At 35.1% G+C, this 23,841-nt stretch overlaps 1 protein-coding gene across 1 annotated transcript; it reads right to left on the bottom strand.

Moving 5' to 3' along the window:
- Positions 1–21,001: 21,001 nt before the first annotated feature.
- LOC109157779 lies at positions 21,002–22,275 on the bottom strand. The gene is made up of 2 exons (XM_019305619.1): positions 21,652–22,275; positions 21,002–21,361 (listed from the first exon to the last, which is right to left on the bottom strand). The coding sequence occupies exons 1-2, from the start codon at positions 22,273–22,275 to the stop codon at positions 21,002–21,004; spliced, it is 984 nt and encodes a 327-aa protein (XP_019161164.1).
- Positions 22,276–23,841: the final 1,566 nt, after the last annotated feature.

Genomic DNA, 23,841 nt, shown 5'->3' with positions numbered 1-23,841 from the left:
AACCTACTGGTGCCATCAACTGAGATATAAAATAAGACCATACAATTTCGCCGAGCACTCAATAATGGAGTTTTGGGGTTGGTCATCTGCGTGTAATAGATACATATACTCACCAGCATAGGAAGAAGAAAGCAATAAGAGGAAATGACCCTTTTAGCCCTTCACTTAACCCCTATATGGTTATCGGAAGGATCGATGGTGGAACAAATCTGATAGTCAAGGGTCTATTTTGTCTAAATTAAAATATGATGACCAATTTCAGAAAATCACAATAGTTAGAGGACCATTGTTGGAATTAACTCATATAAAACAATAGAATTTCTAATAAAATTCATGCAAAACTACAATTAATTTATTAAAAAAAATAAATTAACCTTATTAAAACTATACTCATAAATTTAGCCTATCACTAATAACCATGATTAATAATTCCAACCAATAAATATTTCTGATTTTGCCCCTATACTATTGGACAGTATAATGGTGTAACCCCAATAGTTTCTTTGTTGAGTTATTTAGGTTTATTGAGGCATTTAAGAGGAGCACATGGATAGGGTAGATGTGGCAAGCTATTAATTAAATCCTACCTGCGCTTCACATTTCTTTTTTCATGCATGAACTTAATTGGACAGCTGGTTCGATGCCTAATCAACGGCTGTGCCGTGTGCGTATAGATAGCTAGAGAAATATAATGTGTCTTGCACGAGAATGGTAGCAATTCAGGTACAAGACATGAAGGAAAATAGTTTTTTTTTTTTTTTTTTTTTTTTTTTTTTTTTTTTAGGGGAATGAAAGGAAAATAGTTAAATAGATTATTATTGCATTGGGACAATATATACATTTGGGTGTTTTGCAAATAGTTGTTAGTCATTAGCTAATTGCGTTAGTCGCTTTTACTAGTAGATAGCATTTAGTTGATTGTAGAAAAGTGTTTGGTAAATTAGTTGACAACTGATTTATACAAAATGACTTTATCAAAAAGTAAATTGAAAATGTTACTTTGAGAATCTTTTTTGAATTTTAGCATTTTGGAACAATAAGTTGTTATAAAAAACTAATTAATCAAATATTCATATTGATTGTTTATTCATGCTAAACAATTAATTGTGGTTAAATAATTCAATTTTAATTGATAAACTAATTATGTTACCAAACTGAGTCATTATTACATGTCTTTGGCGTGCATGAGTCTTGCACGCAAGGGGATGGGGGTCAATCTAATGCAAATTTCCATGTGCATTGTAGAGGTATAGGTAGGCGTGTAATGCAGCATACTGACGAAACTCATTTGAAGAAGTTCAATTCTTTTGACGCATGTTGTTTTATTGATAAGTTTTAATGTTACACCTTATTTAAAAGACACAAGTTTGTTAACATATCAAACCTACACATTTGTTGGGCCCATCACATTTATTTAGGTGTTGGGCAAGCAAAAGTGGCAAATTATACTATAGACCGCGCTCCACAATGTATTGTGGTCAAGACATCAAAACTCTTTTAATGATTAATGAAAAGAAACGACACCCGTTCTGCGCTGTTCTGTAAAAAATAACTCTATTTGTATAACATATTCAGTTTCATTTTATATACAATGCAGTTTCATTTCAACAGAACTACAGTTTTATTTCGATATAACTACAGTTATACACCCAAATATGTGAAACTGTTATTCAGTTTCATTTTATATACACTATAGTTTTAACAGAACTACATTATCATTTCGATATAGCTACAATTTCACTGGAAAATATATATCAAATATGTGAAACTGTTATTCAGTTTCATTTTATATACACTGCAGCTTCATTTTAACACAACTACAGTTTCATTTCGATATAACTATAGTTTCATTCGACATTATACACACAAATATATGAAACTGTTATTCAGTTTCATTTTATATACACTAGTTTCATTACAACACAACTACAATATCATTTCGATATAACTATAGTTTCACTGGACAATATGCACTCAAATATGTGAAATTGTTATTCTGTTTCATTTTGTATACATGTAGTTTCATTTCAACACAACTACAATTTCATTTCAATTCAATTACAGTTTCATTTGATAATATAAAAGCAATATGATAGGCAATTTTAGTTTAGATACACTGTAATTTCATTTTGTAATTAACACACTAAAAATACATGTTTCGTTAACCTGTAACGGCGGCCGTTTCTTTACTTAAAAAACGGTGCCTTTTTTTTTTTTTTTTTTTTTTTTTACCATGGTCCATGATATAATTGTTGAGCAAAAGTTTGGAGTGAGAGCACTTGTCCACCAAGTCACATTAAGAGAAGATTTCCATTATTTAATGTTTGCTTATCTCTTTTACAGATTGTTAAACAAAATCTAGATGATTCTTTGAAATTTAGATTGTTTAGAATATTGTGTTTAACATCTTCAAAAGAACATTGTGTTTAACACTTGATATATAGCTTGTCAACTTTATTTAAAGAAAAAAAAAATCGACATTTTATAAGCTTCAAGAGGTGCTCTACTTATATTGCCAAAAATTCAAATGGCTTTGAATTTATCCATTGGCACACTATATGAGATTGTAAGTGTCCAAAAACTATCATCTCTTCCTTTCGTATTTTCTACTTTGACTTTTGGAGTTCACCTAATGCCTTTGGGGTTAAAAGTGCCAAATTATCTCTAAACGTAGCTCTATAATCTTTCTTAACATATCTTGAAGTTAGAAGTCGTTGAGAAGTGTGTTCAACATCTTTTTTTTTCCAAAAAAGAATTCCTCATTCCGCGTACTAACATTTGCCCACATATCTCAAATTTGCTACTATGAGAGGATCTATAGTACTTGACTTATATTAGTTAGTTTTTCTAATTTGTTTTCAACTTGTTAGACAATAAAATATTTACTAAAAGACCTCAACACTTGAAATACTAGGTCTATCGTTGATAGATCAGTGTACTAAGTGTGTTGCAAAGATTTACTGATGATCAATCATAATCTATTGGAAACAATTATGATAAGATGTTGAATGCCTTTTGTCGAAGATGAACTCTTAATGATCCTCAACATGAGATATTTTCGTCAAATAGATCTACTAAAAAATATGGAACAACTATAAGCTCAATCCTATTTCGGCGTTTATATATAAAAATCCTAAGAAAAGCGAATTATACATGAAAATTTTAGAAACTTTAAAAGAGTTAACATCATCAAAATTTAAACAAAATTATTCCTAACATTTATTATTGTATTTTAACAAATTGCACCTAACTTGTGATGTAAGGGAAACATTCTTGTATCTAGCTTCCAATCTTTAACTTAAGGGCTATATATGGCAGACAGAATATTTGGTTTGTTTGCTCTCAAGTAAAAGGTTTCTTATCAAACAAGATAGGAAGAGGGATTGGTTGCCCTATTCAAGAAGTTAGAACACAAAACTTTATTTAAATGAATTATTTTCTTTTTCAATTATATTGGACCTCATTTCGTTTGATTTTCACTTTCGTCTTAATCTCTAAATGGTCATTATACGTATACCAATTGACTACTGCTAACTATGCACGTTGGGCATCATAAATGAGTATGACTCTTCAATTCTTCAGTCAAGACAAAACTAGGGATGACAATTTCAATCCGACCCGTGGATATCCACCCGAATCCACCCCGCATGGATCGGGTTTTTTTGGGTGATGGTGGGTGGTGGGTCGGGGGTGGGTCTTAAAAAAGAAAACCCGCGGTGGGTCGGGTTGGATTCGGGTTTTATGTACAAGACCCGCCTAGAACCCCACCCGACCCACCATGTGTGTGTGTATATATATATAATAGTAAAATAAATACTAGTATGTAGTTATTTATAATAGTTTATATAACTCCGTGTATCTTTTTACTATTTTTTATATCAAAACTACTAAGTTTATTTTTAAAAATTAACAATTTAGTTATTATATTTAAATATTTCCATTATTTATGTTTTAGTATCACTAATGGATTTTATTTTTTTATTATGTGTAAATTATTTAAATATTATTTTTTGAAAAACATAATAAGATGATAAGTGGTGGGTACCCGTAGTGGGCACCCGCACCCGGTGGGGGTGGGGGTGGGTTCTGAAAAAGTCCACCCGATGCGGGTTGGAGGTGGGGGTGGGTGGAGAAAATATAAGGTGGGTCGGGTGATGGATGTAGCCCTCCCCGACCCACACCCGACCCATTGCCATCCCTAGACAAAACTCAGCTCACAGAAAAAAAAAAAAAAAAAAAAAAAAAAAAAAAAAGGTAAATGTTTCATCAGAAGTACTAATATTCTAGTAAAATAAAATAAATAATTATATTATAGGCCAATGTCCTTGTGGTATGGAGTGGCTCTTCCAAATGGGAGGTTATGGATTCGAACCCCTCTCGGGCGGATGTAAATCAGGGTAATGGCTCAGCAGATCTGCTCACTTTAGACATAATCCCCACAGTGCTGCAGCCGATTGATGTTCGGACCATGATTTTTTCTCCCAAATACTACCTACTGAACCATTGAGTTAAGATAATTATGAATTTATAATAGAAACTAGTATTGCGTATGAAAATAATTAATCAACTTTTCCCTTCTTTTATTAATATTTGGGTCTAAAATAAAAAATTAGTTGGTCACATTGGATTGAACGGTATACTTTTTTTTTATTATTATTATTATTATTATTATTATTAGTAGTAGTAGTAACATGATACGTTCTGGGATATAACTCAATTGATTAATTTATATAAATTAAATTGATAGTTTTATTTTGCTAGCAATTGCTAATCAGTATCTAATCATTTGGATATTTATTAACTAGTTAAGGCATATCTCGTTATTAACCTTCTCCATCAAATTTGTAATAAAGAGCCCGTGGTGAAGACTCTTGAAATTGGGATGCAAACATTTAATAATAATTTTTCATGAGTTTGACACTCCTTAACATTTGTAGTATATATATTATGCTTCACATATCAATAAACGTGGTTAATGTAATTTTGTATTTTCTCAGATTAAGATGATTATTAGATATAAGCAACTGGTATATAGGACTGACTGATGCGAAGACGTGAATTGTCAGTTAGATAGATAGATTGGCGATTAGTTTATCGAGGAAAAAACTAAAGTAGATAGTAAGAACACACATACGATGTTTACCCAGTTCGATACAATGTGTATCTACATCTGGGGGACGATCACCGAGGCGTCCAATCCACTAACTCATAATCCAATGTACAAAGGTAGAGAAATAAGAATCTCACCCAAGTGCCCCACACAAGGTACGTACCCAGTCTACAAAGGTTTAGTGGATTGTTGAAGACGGAGAGCCACGCATGCAGAAGTCCAACGAAATCCCTTCGATTGGAGAGCTAACTCTGATGCAGTCCGCTTCAATGACGCAGTCCCACGTTGTTCCCACAACTGAGTGATCTTCGCGTCCTTTCGTTTAAGCAACGATAGTTCTTCTCAAGTTCTTCATCATAATTACCAAGAACTTATATTCTTGAGAAGAGGCATGATAATCAAAGATGTGATCCTCTGTATAGCAAGGAGTGTTTCTGTCTTCTTAAAAACGTAACCCTAATTCCTGACCGAATGAGGGTACTTATACTTCCTTAGTAAGAACACTCTCCAAAGATATCTTTGATTGTAGATGGTAGGACGATATGTGAAGAAAGCAATCTTAAAGATCCGGTCCATACCTTCCATAACAGATCAGCTGATTTCCTTTCCCAAATTGTCTTCTCAAACTGCGTTCAGCATTTTGGAAACTTCTTCCTTTATCAGATCTTCAGTGTCAGTGCGTCTGTTGATGAACCTGATCAATCAGTCTTCTGTAAAAACAAACAGACACCAAGCTAAACCCTATCTTAGTTTGCCATAATAATATTGTCAATTATATGTTGGGGTTTTTTGGAGAAAATAAAAACACTAACGGGGCGTTTGGTTGGAGGGATTTTAAATTCCCTTCCCACTTAATTCCCACCTAATTCCAAAGGCCATTAAATTCCGTAGTTTGGTTGGGGGGAATTGCAATTCCCCCATTTTCATGGAATTAAAATCCCTGAGATTTTAATTCCTGGGAAAAAAAGATAGTGATGAGTCAAAATTACCCCTTCCTTTTTTAACCTAAAATTAAGTCTAACAACAATAATGGACATTTTTGACTTTATACTACTTATTCCCTTTCAATTCCCATGTATACCAAACATTGGAATTGAAATTCTCAGTAATTCTATTCCTATCAACCAAACACTGGAATTTAAATTCTCACTTTATTCCCAGTAATTCAACTCCCATGGAATTACAATTCCTTTCACACATAATTCCTCTCCTCCAACCAAACACCCTGTAACAGTTAATATGTTCAATCACAAACTCAAGATTGATTGGATGAATAATTCAACTAAACATGAATATCTACTAAATTATATAAACATCAATAATGTCAAGGTACTAACTTGAATAAAAATATGTTCGTATAATTATTTGTTGTGATTAATTCTACTTTATATTTTATTTTAATTTATGTACATAATATTATTTCAATTTTGCCCTTATTCTTTTTCACTTTTGTTGGGCGTTGACGGTTAGGTTGGCTCAGTTCAGCCCATGCTCGATTCAAGACGTAGCATTGTGGCATACTACCATAAAGGGACGTGCTTAAATTGTTATTGTTCACTTACTTATCGATCACTAATTAGTTTTAAATAGGATATGACAACTTAATTGAAAAAGATGATTAAACGTGCTTGACTAACAACAATCACGGGAACAGGGCCCCACTAGGAAGTAAGCAAACTTGTCGATCACTAATTAGTTTTAAATAGGATATGACAACTTAATTGAAAAAGATGATTAAACGTGCTTGACTAACAACAATCACGGGAACAGGGCCCCACTAGGAAGTAAGCAAACTTGTTAACACACAGGGCCCCACTAGGAAGTAAGCAAACTTGTTAACACTATAATATATGGAGTAACATGAAATCAGCCCTATTACATTGTAGTATCTAATCATATACGTTCTCATCAACCTACTGAGACACAAAGAACCAATAACGCCTCCACTAAGGCTCGAACTCATAACCTTTCAAATGGAAGTCTAATCTGGATACCATTAGACCACATAGTCTTGGTATTGCAATTATTACTTATATTCTCTAAGTATTAAGTAATTTTATGGGTTTATATTAAAGTAAAAAAAAAAAGTTTTAATTTGTCAATTATCATAACATAGACTTACATATTTAACTGAGTTATTATGTAATATTGGTGTAAAACTAATTAAAATTGTTGGTATATCAAAGAAAATTTCTTGTAATCACTGGACACTTGTAACCAAGGTATATTATAAGGTCATTGGTCAATCAAGTTCAATGTAGTTTTTGAAGGTTTATATGTGAATATAATGACGAGTTGCATTATATAATAATTTTTTATTATATAAGATCTATGTATGTAATTTTACCTTTATTTCGATTAAATAAATTTACCTTCATTTTTAATCTATATATTCATTGGACACTTTATAAATGTGCGTTGTGCATATTTTATAACTAATTACATATCATATATAAAAATGTGTTAAATTGAAGTGACGGATGTCCAGTTGTGTATACTGCCACGCCAACCGGCAATTGAATGCCGTCTTTAATGTTTTCGTTATGGTGCGTTGTTGCTTTGAATGCTTGGATGTTGCAACTTAGATTTTATTATTATTGTTATTGTTATTATTATTATTATTATTATTATATTATTATTATTATTATTATTATTATTATTATTATTACTAGTATTTTACCCGCACGTTACACCGAAAGGATTTGTTATAATATTTTAAAAATATTTGGATCAATATATACAATTATGTAAATTATAATAACGAATATTATATAGTGAAATTCATAAAATGGGTTGGATATATTAGCTTTTTTATTTTATCCTTGCTTGAATTCGAGCAAATAATTGTCCAATTACCAGTGTAATGCGCGAATAAAATTTTTTATTATATATTTAGATAATAAAATTAAAGATGAAAATTATAAATAATACTAATATTTGAAAGTTATACATTTATTTGATTATAAGATTAGTGTAAAAGTATCACTCAATTGATTGAATAATAAAGGAGTCATTTGTCTAATATTATCTTTAAAAAAAAACTATATGTAATATGATTTATATAATTATATTATTACTAAAATTAATAAGGGTAAAATGATAAATAGTTTAATTGTAATTATTATAAAAATAAATATAATGGTCATGTTTAGCTTAATTATCATAATAATTATTAGAGAATTATATATATATATATATATATATATATATATATATATATATATATATATATATATATATATATGTTGTTTTATCATATCGCATTTATTATTATTATTAGGGAAAATCAACGATTTGGTCCCTCAATTGTTAGCGAAATATCAATGTAGTCCCTTAATCACGTAATCATCGATTTAGTCCCTGAAAGTAACTATTTTTCGTTGATTTAGCCCCTCCGATCGTAGTCCGTCCAAAACTCGGTGATAGCTCCGATTTGCCATCGGTAATTTTGTCATTTCGCTTCTTTAGTCTTCTTCTTACCAGAGCCGATGTTTTGGTTAAGTGTCGCAGTTGAAGTTAACGCAAATCCCATCTGGGACTGGACTCGACTACTGCCTCGCCATCGATTCGAATCCGTGACATCGGCTCTGGTACGAATTGATGGATCTTAGCGCTGTGCTTACTTCTCAGTGTGACTGCGGTAAGTCAACCATATCTTACTTAAAACCAATTGGTGATAAGTGTGTGTATATTAAATATTTGCCCGCATCCCTCTATGGTAAGTCACGAACAGCGCCAGATCTCGGATCAAGTAAGGGTTAAACTCGGTCAACCCGACCGACTCCAATAAAAAGTTACGCAAGAATTTTCGGCAATGGGAGTGATGTTCATTTTGATTGGAAAATTAAATTAAACAGGATGTACAAGTTATTTTGAGAAATTCAACCCAAATTAGAATGTTATGATATGATGGATGTGTTTTTTGGTCAATTACCAAACCATTATAACATTATTAAGATTAATATTTTGTAAACGGTGAATGTGTTTGGTGAGCTAATGTCATTGTTTCAAGGCTCACCCTAAATTTCAGCATGCTTTTGCTGTGAATACTTTGCATCTTTTCCCACCAAAATCGAGAAACTTGCAATATATAATGTTAGTTCTTCGAACCCTTTTTCCTTTGATAAATCTTTTAACAAAATTTAGAGCATGCAAGTAAAGTAATGTATATATTAAATAATTATTATATATACCTACTGGGATTTGGTTGCAGAGTTTTCTTCCTTTGATCAAGAAACTGGTTTCACCTACATTCCCACAGACAAAGCACAACTACCAAGAAAATAGAATATGTTTTTTTTTTTTAATCACTATTCTGCTTTTTGCTAGAGGTTTGTCGTTTGTGATGACTATTTTTTTTTTTTTTTTAATAATGCTATTTTCCTTTTAATTTTACTACCTATGTATCATTTTATGTGTCAAATATTATGTCACTCATGTGATCCAAGGAAATAACATATATTCTATAATCATATTATTTATAAAATTTATATGGTGAAAATAAATAAATAAATTTTCAAAAATATTATATAGTATTTTAACAATCTCTTATTATAATAAAGTGTATATAATACCTTTAATCAATTTTTGCTTTCTAATGAATTTGTCATGGAGTTAAATAAACTAAAATAACAAAACTATAGGCACATCACTTGTAAGTCTCAAAAAATAATATCATGCTGATACAAGGACTCAAGGAGAGTCATACCAAAAAGACACAAAGATTAAACCCAATTTGTGTATATTATTTATAGGCAAGAAACACCCAAAATTTAGAGTACAAAATAATTTTTATAGACACAAATTTTTTATTTTAAAAATTACAAATCTAGTTAGCATAACAAACAATGTATTTGGTTGTACAAAGATTTTGGAATATGCATCTACTAAACTATTGCACTAAATGTGATATTAGTAAGAGTTAATTATATTTTTATCATAAATTTACAAGGGTCATTTTACTTTCATATTTAAATCTAGATTGTTACCTATGAATCTAGTTCCTGCCATATATATTTACCATAGTATAGTGACTAAATTGGGTCCCTCTTGTACCTCTAGATATTCTTCACTTTAGAGATTTCAAAAAATGAAAGGAATTATAGGGAAAATTATATCGTGTATCAGGGTGCACAATACATTGTGCGCTAAGAGTTTATGTGTATTATATTAAAAATTTATGTGTGTTATGTTAAGAGTTTATGTGTATTATGCTAGAAGTTTACGTATATTTTACTATACAATTATGTATATACGAAACAAGGGATTTTTAGGACGCACAATACATTATGCGCCCTGGTGCACGATATAACAATTGGAATTATAGTATGAGTTATAATTTGAAATTAAATTAGAAAACACAATACCGTATTTTCAAATAAGATATATTTGACAACGTTTGTCATCAAAATATAAAATTTTACAAAAAATTAAAAATATGAGCTCTCTATGATAATTAATAGAATTTTTATTTTGAATTATAATATATTTTATATTTGAATTATTTTATTTATTTATAATATTTTATATCTAATGCTAAAATAGCATATTTATTTTAGTCTAATATTTTTTAACTCCACTGCAACATATATTAGATAAAAGATTTTACCGCTACAATTACCGCTAGTACTATTTTATTCATTATAATTTGTTTAAGATAAAAGTATATTATATATATTAAACTCAAGTAGTAAAACATTTCTTCCTTGCTCTACCCATAGTACTATTCTATTGATTGATTATTTGGGTACACAATTTTATTTTTGTAGGGGCATTGCTTCTGGCCTTGTCACCTTTCAAAATGATTGCACACTCATAAATGCTGTACAACTTTCACGTACCGTTAATTAATTTTGCATTTGAAAATATAGTAGTGTTACATCTATAATTTTTTTTTTTAAATGTTTAGATTTGTTAAACCAATCGCAATGTTACTTGGTTCAACTCTATTTGTGATCTTTTCTCGTATGTGGGACTGTCTATTTCGTATGGAAAAATCAATCTGGTCAGTACTTTATCCCTTAATTGGGCCGACCCGATACAAATGGAAATTAGTCTGAGTATGATACGAATTTAAAGGTGCCTCCTACAGTTAGAGCTTGCTCAGAATACCTCGTGATTTGACAAAAAAAATAATTTTTTTTTTAAAAAATGTTCAGAATTGTTAGGTTCAGAATCGTATTATATATTCTTGTTGGTTTTCCTATGATACACAAAATTTATTGGTTAATTATTTGTCAATTTATAAGTTAGTTTGGTTAGATTAATTATAAGAATTTATTATGGTGTTTGATATGCATAAGATGATTTGAGATTTGGGAAAATATCAACGGAACGTTATGCTGTGAGCACATGCCCACCTTGCAAGGTGAGCACTGTTCCATATTCATAATTTTTATATAGTATATTAATAATTTCTATACCGTAGATCTATAATTTTTATACTGTAGATTCATAAAATTTATACTTAGATTCATAAATTTCTAAACCGTAGATTCATAATTTAAATACAGAAGATTCATAATTTCTATACATTAGATTCATAATTTCTGTACTGTAGATTCATAATTTCTATACTATGAATTCATAATTTCTAAACTGTATAGTTATCAATTATGAACATATAGTTTTCTGATCCGTGAAAACAGAGTTCAACAATTGGATTCTAAAGTATAAATTTTATGAATCTACAGTATAAAAATTATGAATCTACAATATATAAATTATGAATATACAGTATAAAAATTATGGATATAGAATCGTGTCCACCATGCTCACAACATAATTTGCCAATATCAAAATATAAGTTGATAACAGAGTTTGTTGTAATTAGAATGTTCAGCCAAGAATTTAAAATTGAAAGATTCCCCTTGATTCAAGGAACTTATTGTTCAACTTATTCAAAATTCAAGATTCCTGATTGGATACTATTTAAGAGATAAGCTGACAAGCTCTGAGTTGCTGCTCATTCCCTGTGTAGTTATATGGTATTTTAAGTCTTACAAGTGGCGTAAAATGGTCGTGCATGTGTGTGTATATATATATATATATATATGGGTTTCTGTGCGGTTGAGGGTGCCAGCTAGGTGTGGTTGTGTGCTGAAAGGAAAATTATTGATTTTGCTTAAATTAACGTTTCAATTACCAAAATATAATGTACGTGAGTTTTGTATATTTTACCAAAATTATAAAAATCGCGATGACATTTTGGTAATTTTTTACATTTAGGTCAAATATAATGTACGTGAGTTTTGTATATAAGGTGCGTGAGTTTGTGCTTAAAGTGCGTGAGATTTGTGTTTAAGGTGCGTGGGTTGTGTACTTAATGGTAGTAGTTGTTGAAACTTAAGGTGCGTGAGTTTTGTGTTTAAGGTGGTGGGTTTTGTGCTTTAGGTGCGTGAGTTTTGTGCTTAAGGTGCGTGAGTTTTGTGTTTAAGGTGCGTGAATTTGTGCTTAAGGTGCGTGAGTTTGTACTTAATGTGAGTAGTTGCTGAAACTTAGGTGCAAGAGTTTCCTTCTTAATGTGCGTTGTTTTCATCTTAAGGTGCGTAATTTATATGCTTAAGGTGCGTTAGTTATGTGAAACTTAAAATGAACCATTTTTAAAACCTTAGGTGCGTGATTTGTGTTCTTAAGGTGCTTTATTATGTGCTTAAGGTGCGTGGTCGGTGTTCTTAAGGTACGTGATTTGTGTTCTTAAGGTGTTTTGTTTGTGTGCTTAATGTGCATGTGTTGTGTACTTAAAGTTCGTCAGTTTTAACGCTTAATGTGCGTCCAACCACAGAATCACACGGGAAGCTACTCCGGCACTTGATCCCTTCCCTATATATATATATATATATATATATATATATATATATATATAGTCGTTTTAATGTAATATTTATGTACATTAAGCTTTGTTTTTAAAGATATATCAAAGAAACATTATGAACCTACTACATAATAAGTGAAAATATATAGATATGATGTATACGCGTAGTTTAATGTTTAGGTACAGTAAGTTTTAGGTTTATGCTCACATATAACACAAATATTAAGAACATAATACAGAGCAAATGTTATTAAGCTTGATGCATATGTAATGTAATTTTATATGTATTTAAATTTTATTTTTATGAATATATAGAAGGAATACTGTGAACCTACTACGGAGTGAATGGAAAGATATATGATGTACCTATAGTTTACTCTTAGAATTAATTTTACTTTAATTTTAGTCTCACAACTTTTGAAGTCTTATAACTTTTGGTGCATAACTTTAAAATTTTTTAATTGTGATACCTAACTTTGTTATTTTTATCAGTTTTGGTCATTCCGACCAAATTGACGGTGAAATGTTGTTGGATTTTATATTTTAGGACAAAATCGTCATCCCAAGGAAAGATCTTCAATATCTAAACAAAAGGAAAATCATATTAAGAGAAAAATAAGAGTTTGTCAATCGTCGACGCTATAAATACTATAGATCTGTGTCTAGTTTCTGTTTGTCTCTTCCCCATTATTCTCATCGATCAAACACCTACAGATATCATTTTACAATGATTTTGTTTAGATATTGAAGATGTTTCCTTGGGATGATGATTTTACTCCTAAAAATATAAAATTCGACAACATTTGACGGTCAATTTAATTGGTTGAAAAGACCAAAACTGATAAAAAGCATTTTTCGCACTTTTGGTCCCACGACTATAGTGACACTATCAGGATTGATCCACGACTTTTAAATCTTGCAAACTCGGTCCATAACTATTATTATTATTATTTTATTTTATTTTTGCAAAAATGGTCCTTCCGGCCTTTTTTCGTCAATTTTCTGGCCCACTTTTGCCGGAAATGGTTCTTACTGTGGTGAGAAATTGACGGAAAATTGGCCGAAAGGACCATTTTTGCAAAAAAACAATAGTCGTGGACCGAGATTGCAAGGTTGAAAGTTGTGGATCAATCCTAGTGCCACTATAATCGTGAAATAAAAATTGAAGTGCAATAAACTCCTGATAAAAATAACAAAGTTAGACATCAAATTTAAAATTTTTTAAAGTTATGCACCAAAAGTGATAGAACTTTTAAAGTTATCTGGCCAAAAGTGAAATTAATTCTTACTATTATGCATATTAATGTTTAGATTTATGATCATATAGAACAGATTATAATCATAATATATGATGAATGTTATAAAACATAATGTGTATATAATGTAATGTTTATATACATTAAACTTTGTTTTTATGAACATATAAGAGAAACATTATAAGTCCTGAAGGATCTGGTGGTTAGTTTGCCAGATCTAATCTTTGAGAAGAAAGTGATGTGTGATGCATGCTAGAGTGAAAAAAAAAAAAAAATCAAATCATTATTCAAGGTTAAGTATATGGATCTATTTGGACATGTTGATCGACCAAGTATAAATGGAAAAAAGCATACTTTTGTGATAGTAGATGATGATTATACAAAATATACATGGGTAATCTTACTAAATAACTAACTAAATAAATAAAGAAATAAATGATTAAATTGCATGAAAATGATTAAATGATTACATGAAACTCTGAAATGATTACCAGACTTGCTTAAATTGCTTCAAAATTAGAAGGTTATGTACATTGAAGTTTATGTTTATGAATATATAAGTTTATGTTTATGAATATATAGAACAAATATTATGAATATAGTATAGGATAATTTTATTGAACATACTAGGATTTTTATTCGTGCGATGCATGACAGGGATTTGTTATAATATTTTAAGAATATTTGGATCGATATACAATTATATAAATTATAACATCAAATATTATATAGTGCAATTGAAGAAATGTGATGGATTGATTATGTTTCCTGATGTTATCCTTGCTTGAATTCGATCAAATAATTGGTCATTTAATAGCCAATGTATAGATGTATGCATCCGCTGCTGAAACTTTGGAGATTATATATATATATATATATATATATATATATATATATATATATATATATATATATATATATATATATATATATATATATATATATATCAATGTTTTGGATTTGTATAAATTGGACAAATTTGCCCATTTAATAGCCAATGTGTAGATATATGCATCCGCTGTTGAAACTTTGGAGATTTTATATATCAATGTTTCGGATTTGTATAAATTGGACAAATTTGCTCGTTCTCGAGCAACTCATTTATAGAAATAAATTGTTATCTTATAAATTTGTATGGAAGATATATTTTCTGTGTTGATATATACCAATTTTTGTCATCTTCGCATGCATAAAGAATAAGCAATAAGACACGAAGACGATGAATATGAATAATATGTTGAAAAAATAGCATTAAAATGACATTTTAAGTGGCTATTTTGTGGTACAATTATCAGTGGGGTCCACTTCCGATTTGGGTTGGGTCAAAGTGGATTCTGGTTCTTCGTAGTGAGACGAAGAGATTGATATATTGTACGCTCAAAATGAATCATGGGTGAATGGGATATTGATTCTCAAAGTAGACCCATTTGAGTTGGAAAATGAAGGGAAAAAGTGAGCTTTTGTCCCACATTGGTTTGGAAAGAGGATTTGACCCCCCTTTGATACAAGAGCTCTTTTGGAGCTTGTAGAATTGTATAGCATAGAGGCTCTCTCATGCGGGGGAGGGGGAGGAGGGGTGCAAATCAAATTCCAACTAGAGATGAGTTCGAAAAGGCTTGATTCAAGCTCGTGTGCGCCGGCACCTATGGGCACGAATGTCGTCCGGAAATTGGCTGGCCTTGCGGGTTAAGTTATGCCAACTTTCGGTATCAATTTTTCCAACATGAGTAGTCACTTGGGTTCGGCCAAGACCGAGATGAGCTCGGTCCAGGCTGAACTGAACTACAGCTTCGGCCATTGGGAGGCCGAAATTTAGCCAGTAGTTTCGGCCAGGCCAAAACTTGGTTAGTTTCGGCCAGGGAGGCCGAAACTTGGCCTGTAGTTTCGGCCAGGCCAAAACTGGAGCAGTATGGTTTCGGCCTGGGGCCAAAACTTAGCCAGTCTCGGGTGGCTGAATGCCAACAGATAAATGTGGGATTAAATTCATCAGTTACGGATTGACAAATGTGGGATTAAATTCTTCAGTTACGGATTTAATTTTTAATTAACTCCAATTTCAATTTTGAATTTAAGCCCTGGGTAATGGCTTGCTGTTTCAGTTGTTACAAAGCCAAGCTTAAATGGCACTGTTTAATGCTATTAAAGTACTACATCCCTATATAAGAAGGGATAGAGGGCAGCAGATTTTCTAACGACACAGTGAACAAACTCACACACGAAATTTGGTTTTTCAGCTTCAAAATACTTCTACTTCTACTCCTTTCTTAAGCCTAACTGTGTTCAAGGCTTTGCTCTAGTTCGCCGGGTTCGCTCTTTTGGGTGCTCAAACGTCGAACTGTAGGGCGTTTTATCCTGGGAAACCTAGGCCATGTCGCACCTAGCACTTGTGGGAGGTGGCAAATAAGGTTTTAAGGAAAGAGTGGTCTCTTGACTCACGCTAAAAACCCTATACCTATACACGAGTCATCTTTTCCTTCTTTCGGTTTTGGATTATGCTTCTAAGCAAAATCCTCTCTCTATATGATTTAGTTGTGGATTGGATTTATAATCTGAGGATTATTAGTTCCAATTTCGGTTGATATATATTGGTATATCTTTTTCATATATATATATATATATATATATATATATATATATATATATATATATATATATATATATATATATATATATATATATATATATATATATTGGGTACATTTGGAGCCCTCATAAGAAGACATTAACGGATCCTTGGAACAAGCCTACCACGGGTATCAACATCGAGTAAGGCGTTGAGCTCCACCGGGGGGAAATCTAGAACGAGAGTCCCCCAAGCCACATTCTGACCAAGATTGGCCAGCCAATCCGCACATTGATTCCCCTCCCTTTCGATGTGGGAAATCCTAACCATATTAAACTTCCCGATGAGATCAAAGCAGTCTTTGATAAGAGTTATGACTGACTCTTCTTCATAATTCCCCCGATTCAGAATTGCGACCACCGCCGCCGAATCCATTTCAATCCAAATCTTCCCAAATCCCTCTCTCAGACAGAGCCGTAGACCTTCCCTTAGGCCCCACAGCTCTGCTGAGAAGCTGTCAGCAATCCCTATCTTGGTTGCGAACCCTGTCACCCAACGACCGTGATCATCCCGAACGAGACCCCCCGCACTAGCAATTCCCGTGTTGGTCTTCATGGCTCCATCCGAGTTAAGTTTTAGCCAATCTGGTTGAGGAGGTAACCACTTAATCCACTTCCAACTACCTTGAGACATTCCTGCATGTGTTACGATGAGGAGTCTGGCCTCCTTGGCCATTGAAAGAGCAGTTTTGAAAACAAATTCGGGAGATCCTGCTTTGTTGTCAAAGATAAACTTGTTTCTAGCTTTCCAGATAAGCCAAATCATGTACATGAAGGTTATATTCCATGGAGTATCCTCTTCCATTTTGGCTTTGCTCATGCAGTTATTTTTGATCCAACAATTCACCGGTCTGAGAACGTCTAAAGCTGCACCGCCATGGTTCCTTGCAACTTCCCAGCAGTCCAACGCGAAGTGGCATTTTCTGAAAATGTGATCCACCGACTCCTCGTTGTCCGGGCAGCGCTTGCAGGAATTATCCGTGGTCATGGACCTGATTTTCCTCTCTACTCCAGTGAGTAGTTTATCCTTCAACAGCAGCCATAAGAAGGATTTGACCTTCTCAATAACTTTCATTTTCCACAACCAATCCCAGCTCTCATCGACCATAGAGGAACCTGCAATAGAATTATAAGCAGAGAAGACAGAGAAAGTACCTGTAGTGGAATCCGGCCAAACTAGGCGGTCAGTTGTTGTTTCGTCAACTGGTAGAGGGATGGCCCGGATTTTATTGACAAGCTCGGGCGGCAGGAAATCTATCAAGTCATCCACGTTCCAGGTGCGATCTTGGGTGATAAAGTCACTGACCTGTTTATTGCAGAGATGGTCGGGGATGTCCACATTCATTTCGAGCCCAAGAGGTTTGTCACTGACCCACCAGTCCGACCAAAAATCTAAGGATTCACCATTTCCTATTCGCCATCGGGTCTCGATCTCGATGACTGAACGCCCTTTGATAATACTTTTCCAGGTCCAAGAGGCGTTCAGGGGAGTGCGGGTGGTGAAGAAATTATCATTTTGAATATATTTTTGAGTCATGGCTTTAACCCAGATCTTATCCGGGTTGTTCAAGGTTTGCCAAGCAAGCTTCGCTAGGAGAGCCAGATTGAACTCTTTAGCCATTCTAAGACCCAGTCCACCTTGCACCCTAGGTTTGCAAACTTCTCTCCAGTTGATGGGGTGAATCTTCCTTTTGTTTTCATCTGAGCCCCAGAGGAAGTCCCTGCAAATTTTATCAATGTTGTTACAAGTACTTAGCGGGAGCGCCACCGTTTGCATGGTATAGACCGGGACCGTTGCCAGGGCAGATTGAACCAGGATTCTCCGGTCGGCTAAGCTTAAGGTGTCAGCTTTCCACCTGTTCAGCTTCCCTTTCATGTTATCGAGGATGTAAGCGAAGTGGTTCTTGCTTACCCTTTTTTGGAGGATGGGAATCCCTAGGTACTTACCCAGGTTCTCGGTGACAGGGATGTTGGATATTTCTCCCATCCTTCGCTTGGTCCTGTTGAGAGTGTTAGGGGAACAGTAAATAAGCGATTTAGAGAGATTAATGTTCAAACCTGACCAAAGGGAAAAATTGTTAAGGCACTCCATAGTGGTGGAAATTTGGTTGTCTGTTGCTTCCCCAAAAAGCATCAAGTCGTCCGCGAAGAAAAGGTGGGAAATGCCAATGCCTCCTCTAGAAATGTGGACCGGTTTCCATCTCCTTAACTGGACTTGTTCCTGTATTACGTAGGAGAGTTTTTCCATGGAAAGAATGAAGAGATAAGGGGCGAGCGGGTCGCCTTGCCTCAGCCCTCTACCAGCTCCAAAAGGTGGGAGCTTTTCCCCGTTCCAAAGAATGCTGATGGAGCTTTCCTTAAGAGAGAATAACACCAGGTTGATTAAGCCTCTAGGAAACCCAAAGTCGGAGAGAACAATATCCAGGAAATCCCAGTCTATGCTGTCATAAGCCTTGTGTAGGTCAATCTTCATCACCAAGGAACCTTTTTTACCTTTCTTGTGATTAATACTGTGAATAATTTCCTGGGTGAGGACAATATTATCAAGAGTAGATCTCCCGGGTAGGAAGTTGTTCTGGTGGGGGCCCACCAGTTTTCTCATGAGAGGCCTCATCCTATTAACAAGGACTTTTGAAACAATTTTAAAGATAACGTTAAGCAACGTGATGGGCCGAAAGTCAGCAGCAGTTTCCGGATTTGGCTTTTTCGGGATAAGGGTAATAAAAGATTCAAGGAAGTTCGTAGGGACCTTACCTGAGGTCAAGGCCTCATTGACAAACATCGTGATACTATTACCTACCTCATCCCAATAGTCTTGGTAGAAAGCGGCGTGGATGCCATCTGGGCCTGGATTACCCATTCTTTTCATCCCAAAGATGGCTTTCTTGACCTCCATATTATCGGCCAACCTGATAAGCCTGTGAGCTTCGTCCTGAGAAATCCTTGGCCCCGCATGGGTGCCTAGGGTACGTGGCCTCGCCTGGTTGAACCTGCAAAAAAGACTAGAAAAAAAATGAGTAACGTGATCTTTGAGGATATTGGGCTCAGAGTTCCACTCACCGTTGATTTTCAATGATTTGATTCTCCCCCTGCTTCTTCGAATGACAGTGGCCCGGTGATAGAAACTGGTATTCTTATCGCCATCTTGGATCCAGGCCTTCCTAGACTTCTGAAACCAGAATAATTCCTCCTGGGCAAGCGTTCGGTTAAGGTCTATCATGAGTTTTCTCTCCAGGACCTGAAGGCCACGAGATCTGCTATACCATTCAAATGACTGAATGCCATGCAACCTTGCTTGAAGGAGCCTTTTCCTTTTGAAAATGTTACCGAAGACATCTTCGTTCCATTTTTTACTAAGGTTGGTAACGTCATTAATAGCTCCCGTGATGTTGTGGGGGTTCCTTGTCCACGTTGTCTTCCAAACCTCTCTATAGTCCTCATGAGTGAGCCATGCTGCCTCAAATCTGAAGGGTTTATTTCTACGGTTAGGGGCTGAACCTGCCACTCTCACGAAGGAGATAGGGTGGTGGTCAGAATGCGTTCTTGGCAAGACCCTTGCCTTGGCTTCCTGAAAGGCTTCTTGAGCTTCAAAATTCCAGAAGACACGATCCAATTTGCGCCTGGTCACCGTGCGCCCACCAATTTGTCTAATCCAGGTAAAGTTAGGTCCCATGGAAGGTGTTTCTATGAGCCCACAAGCTTCCACGGCCTCACCAAATCTTGTCATATTACCCAAGTGTATGTGGTCAGAACCCCAATGATTTGAAGTCCTTGCAATGTCATTAAAGTCCCCAAGAATCACCCATGGACCTGAACTAGAAGTTCCGAAGTCTTTGCAATCTGCCCAAAAAAGCTCTTTAGCCCTTGGATTGGGTCTGACGTAGGCAAAGGAAAGGAGAAATTGCGAGACTCCTCCTTCTAACACCTTACAATGGATCGTCTGGGAGTTACTATTGACCACTTCCAGGTCCAAGATATCTTTATTCCAAACCAAGAGAAGCCCTCCTGCAAAACCGAGGGTGTTAACCATAAACGAGTTATGAAATCCCAACTTACCAAGCGTTCTGAGAATCTTGTCAGCCTTATTAGTTTTGGTTTCCAGAAAGCAAATGGCCCCCACATCCTTATTGGTAACAAGGATTTTTGCGTGGCGGATAGTCTCCTGGTTTTCTATACCCCGACAATTCCAAGCGATCGCAGTCATTGATCACCATTCAGCGACAAGGAAGTTAGGACACCGCCTTCCTTATGCGTAGTCAAAGAACTTGACCCTTGAGGAGTACCACCCGACAGATGAGAAGCCGAATTGCTGCCTGGTGCCAAGCCGAACACAAAGGGACCCCCCATATTAGGATGTCTAGCAGCCGGCTGCATGGCTGTTGGCTGGTTTTCTGTGGTAACAAGGATTGGCGTCCCCTTTTCCTTGTTGGTTGGCTTCGCCTTTTTAGAATTTTTCTTATTCCTTCCCCTTTGTTTGGGACCATCTCTGTTTTGGACCATGATCCCTGCACTAGATTCACCTTCCACAAGAATTGGCGTTTCATGGAGATCTTCGCCATCCTGCAGAACCGAAAAACCATTACTTACTGGAACAGGAGGAGGAGTATGACTTACCTGACCCTTCTTGGATGTCGTTTGAGATGCCGCAGGTTGACGTCCACTGGACGTTTTCTTACTGCTGTTGTGGCTTTTCTATTTGGAGATGTGAGCATTCACCGTTTTGGGTCCTTGTCTTTTGGTATTGCTGCCTCTAGACTGGCCCTTCGTAGGCGTCTTGTCTGATTTGTAGGAAACGATCATCCAAGGGCCGTATTTGGCGCGAGTTTTTCCACCGGCGCCACCTCTTGAACCTCAGACGTTTCCATCACCTCTTCTGGTCTCTGTGAAGTTTGGTTTGGGTCTACCGTCTCCACATTTTTTGGACATTTGGATGAGGCATGTCCAACTTCCCCGCATTCAAAGCAAATAACATGGAGCCCTTCGTACTCCACTGGTTGGACTCTATCGCTCACCCAGACCATAGACACAAGCGGCTTCCGGAGATCAACTTCAACCGCAGCCCTTGCAAATCTGACTTTTTCCACCCCGGAGGTGTTTAAATCCAGTTTCATAGGCTTCTCGATAAAACTCAAAATTTTCCTCGCTTTGGATTCTTGAAAGTATTCCACAGGTAGCCCTGGAAGCCGAACCCAAACCGTAATCTTTTCCATCTTTGCCGTGAAGGGATCAAAGTCCGGTTGCCATCTTTGTGGGATGGCATAGCAGTTGTAAACCTTCCTTGGCCCGTCCAAGAGGACGTGTCTATAGTCAGCCGCAAGGGTGAATCGCACAACATAGCATCCTCCGCCAATGTCTAACATCACCGCTTTGTCATTGATATTCCAAAAGCGGAAGAGACGCTGTTGGAGGATATTAAAAGCTGGAGGTTTACCGAGGAACTTGATGATTAAGGCTCTCTTCCAAGGCTTAATCATCTCTTCCCTTTCCGTTTTCGAGAATTTGACAACCGGGATCCCCTCCCTTACATCCTCAGACTCTTCATCGGAGCGTACCACGATGTCTTCGTCCAACCAGTCGGTATCAGTTTCTTACGACATGTTTTCATCTTCTGGTAAGGACGGAGCCGCGGATATGGTCTCTGCGAACGAGCGCTTGAGGATCTTAATCCTTTTCCCTAGGTTCGTGGTCTGTCTCGTTACCCCTTCCGCCACCGGAGGGGTGTTAGACGGTGGTTCTCCGTTCATGGTGTCCATGAAAGGAAACCCCACGATCGGTGGTGTACACCGGTAACTTACCAAAGCCGAGGGAACCTTAGAGAGAAGATTCTTCACAAGTTTAAGGAAAGAGTGGTCTCTTGACTCACGCTAAAAGCCCTATACCTATACACGAGCCATCTTTTCCTTCTTTCGGTTTTGGATTATGCTTCTAAGCAAAATCCTCTCTCTATATGATTTAGTTGTGGATTGGATTTATAATCTGAGGATTATTAGTTCCAATTTCGGTTGATATATATTGGTATATCTTTTTCATATATATATATATATATATATATATATATATATATATATATATATATATATATATATATATTGTTAGAAAATAATAAATTTTGTGGCTCAAACCTGTGGAGACCACTTCCATCCACGTCGCTATGCATGTCTTCACTTCTTGCACGTCATATTGCATGCCATCACCGATTGTTGCGGAGCTTCACGCAAATGCCGCATAGCTCTCTCACTTTTAATTGTATAAATAGTTGTTTAACTTTTGTAATTCATGCAACATCAATTCATTCATTCTTTCTTCTTTATCATACGTAGAGTATATATATATTCCTTTGTTTTCTCTTTATAAGAGATTAATATATATATATTTATATTTTCCCACTTTATTAATTTATTTTGTCATTTATTATATTCTCCCCTATTATTTAACTTCTATAATTCTCAATTTTCGATTCTTCGCTTCCGCATTATTCCGCTATATTCCTAACAAGTGGTATCAGAGCGGTTTAATTGAGAGTTATTTTCAAAGATGTCGACTGTTACTAAGTTCGATATCGAGAAGTTTGACGGGAAAATTAGCTTCTCTATCTGGAAGGTTCAGATGGAAGCCGTTCTAACCCAGAACGGTTTGAAGAAAGCGCTAGCTGGGAAGAAGAAGAAACTGGCTGCAATGACAGATGAAACTTGGGAAGATTTGGATGACAAGGCTCGTTCAACCATCCTTTTGTGCCTGTCTAAAGAGGTTATACGTGAGGTATTAAGTGAGACGACTGCGTCAGAATTATGGTCCAAGCTGGATACGCTTTACATGGCCAAAACTATGGCAAACAAGCTACGCCTGAAGGAGCGTCTATACACAATCCGCATGACGGAAGGTACTTCGATTAAATCTCATTTGGATGAATTTAATTCTATTTTATTGGACTTGGAGAATATTGATGTCGTAATTGAAGATGAGAATCGTGCTGTTTTATTGCTTGTCTCTCTCCCTAAATCATACATGCATTTCAAAGAAATTATGCTGTATGGTAATAG

This window comes from Ipomoea nil, unplaced genomic scaffold (genome assembly GCF_001879475.1).
Source record: "Ipomoea nil cultivar Tokyo-kokei standard unplaced genomic scaffold, Asagao_1.1 scaffold2792, whole genome shotgun sequence".
Lineage (NCBI taxonomy): Eukaryota > Viridiplantae > Streptophyta > Magnoliopsida > Solanales > Convolvulaceae > Ipomoea > Ipomoea nil.
Note: the sequence above shows the minus strand (reverse complement) of the source record. Positions and strands in the feature narration are given on the sequence as shown.

Excerpts from the sequence above, each read along its gene's own strand:
- LOC109157779 (XM_019305619.1), bottom strand. The coding sequence starts at position 22,275 with ATGATTAAGCCTTGGAAGAGAGCCTTAATCATCAAGTTCCTCGGTAAA. Across the intron at positions 21,362-21,651 it reads AGGTGATGGAAACGTCTGAG|GATGGCGAAGATCTCCATGA; the intron begins GTTCAAGAGGTG and ends TCGGTTCTGCAG.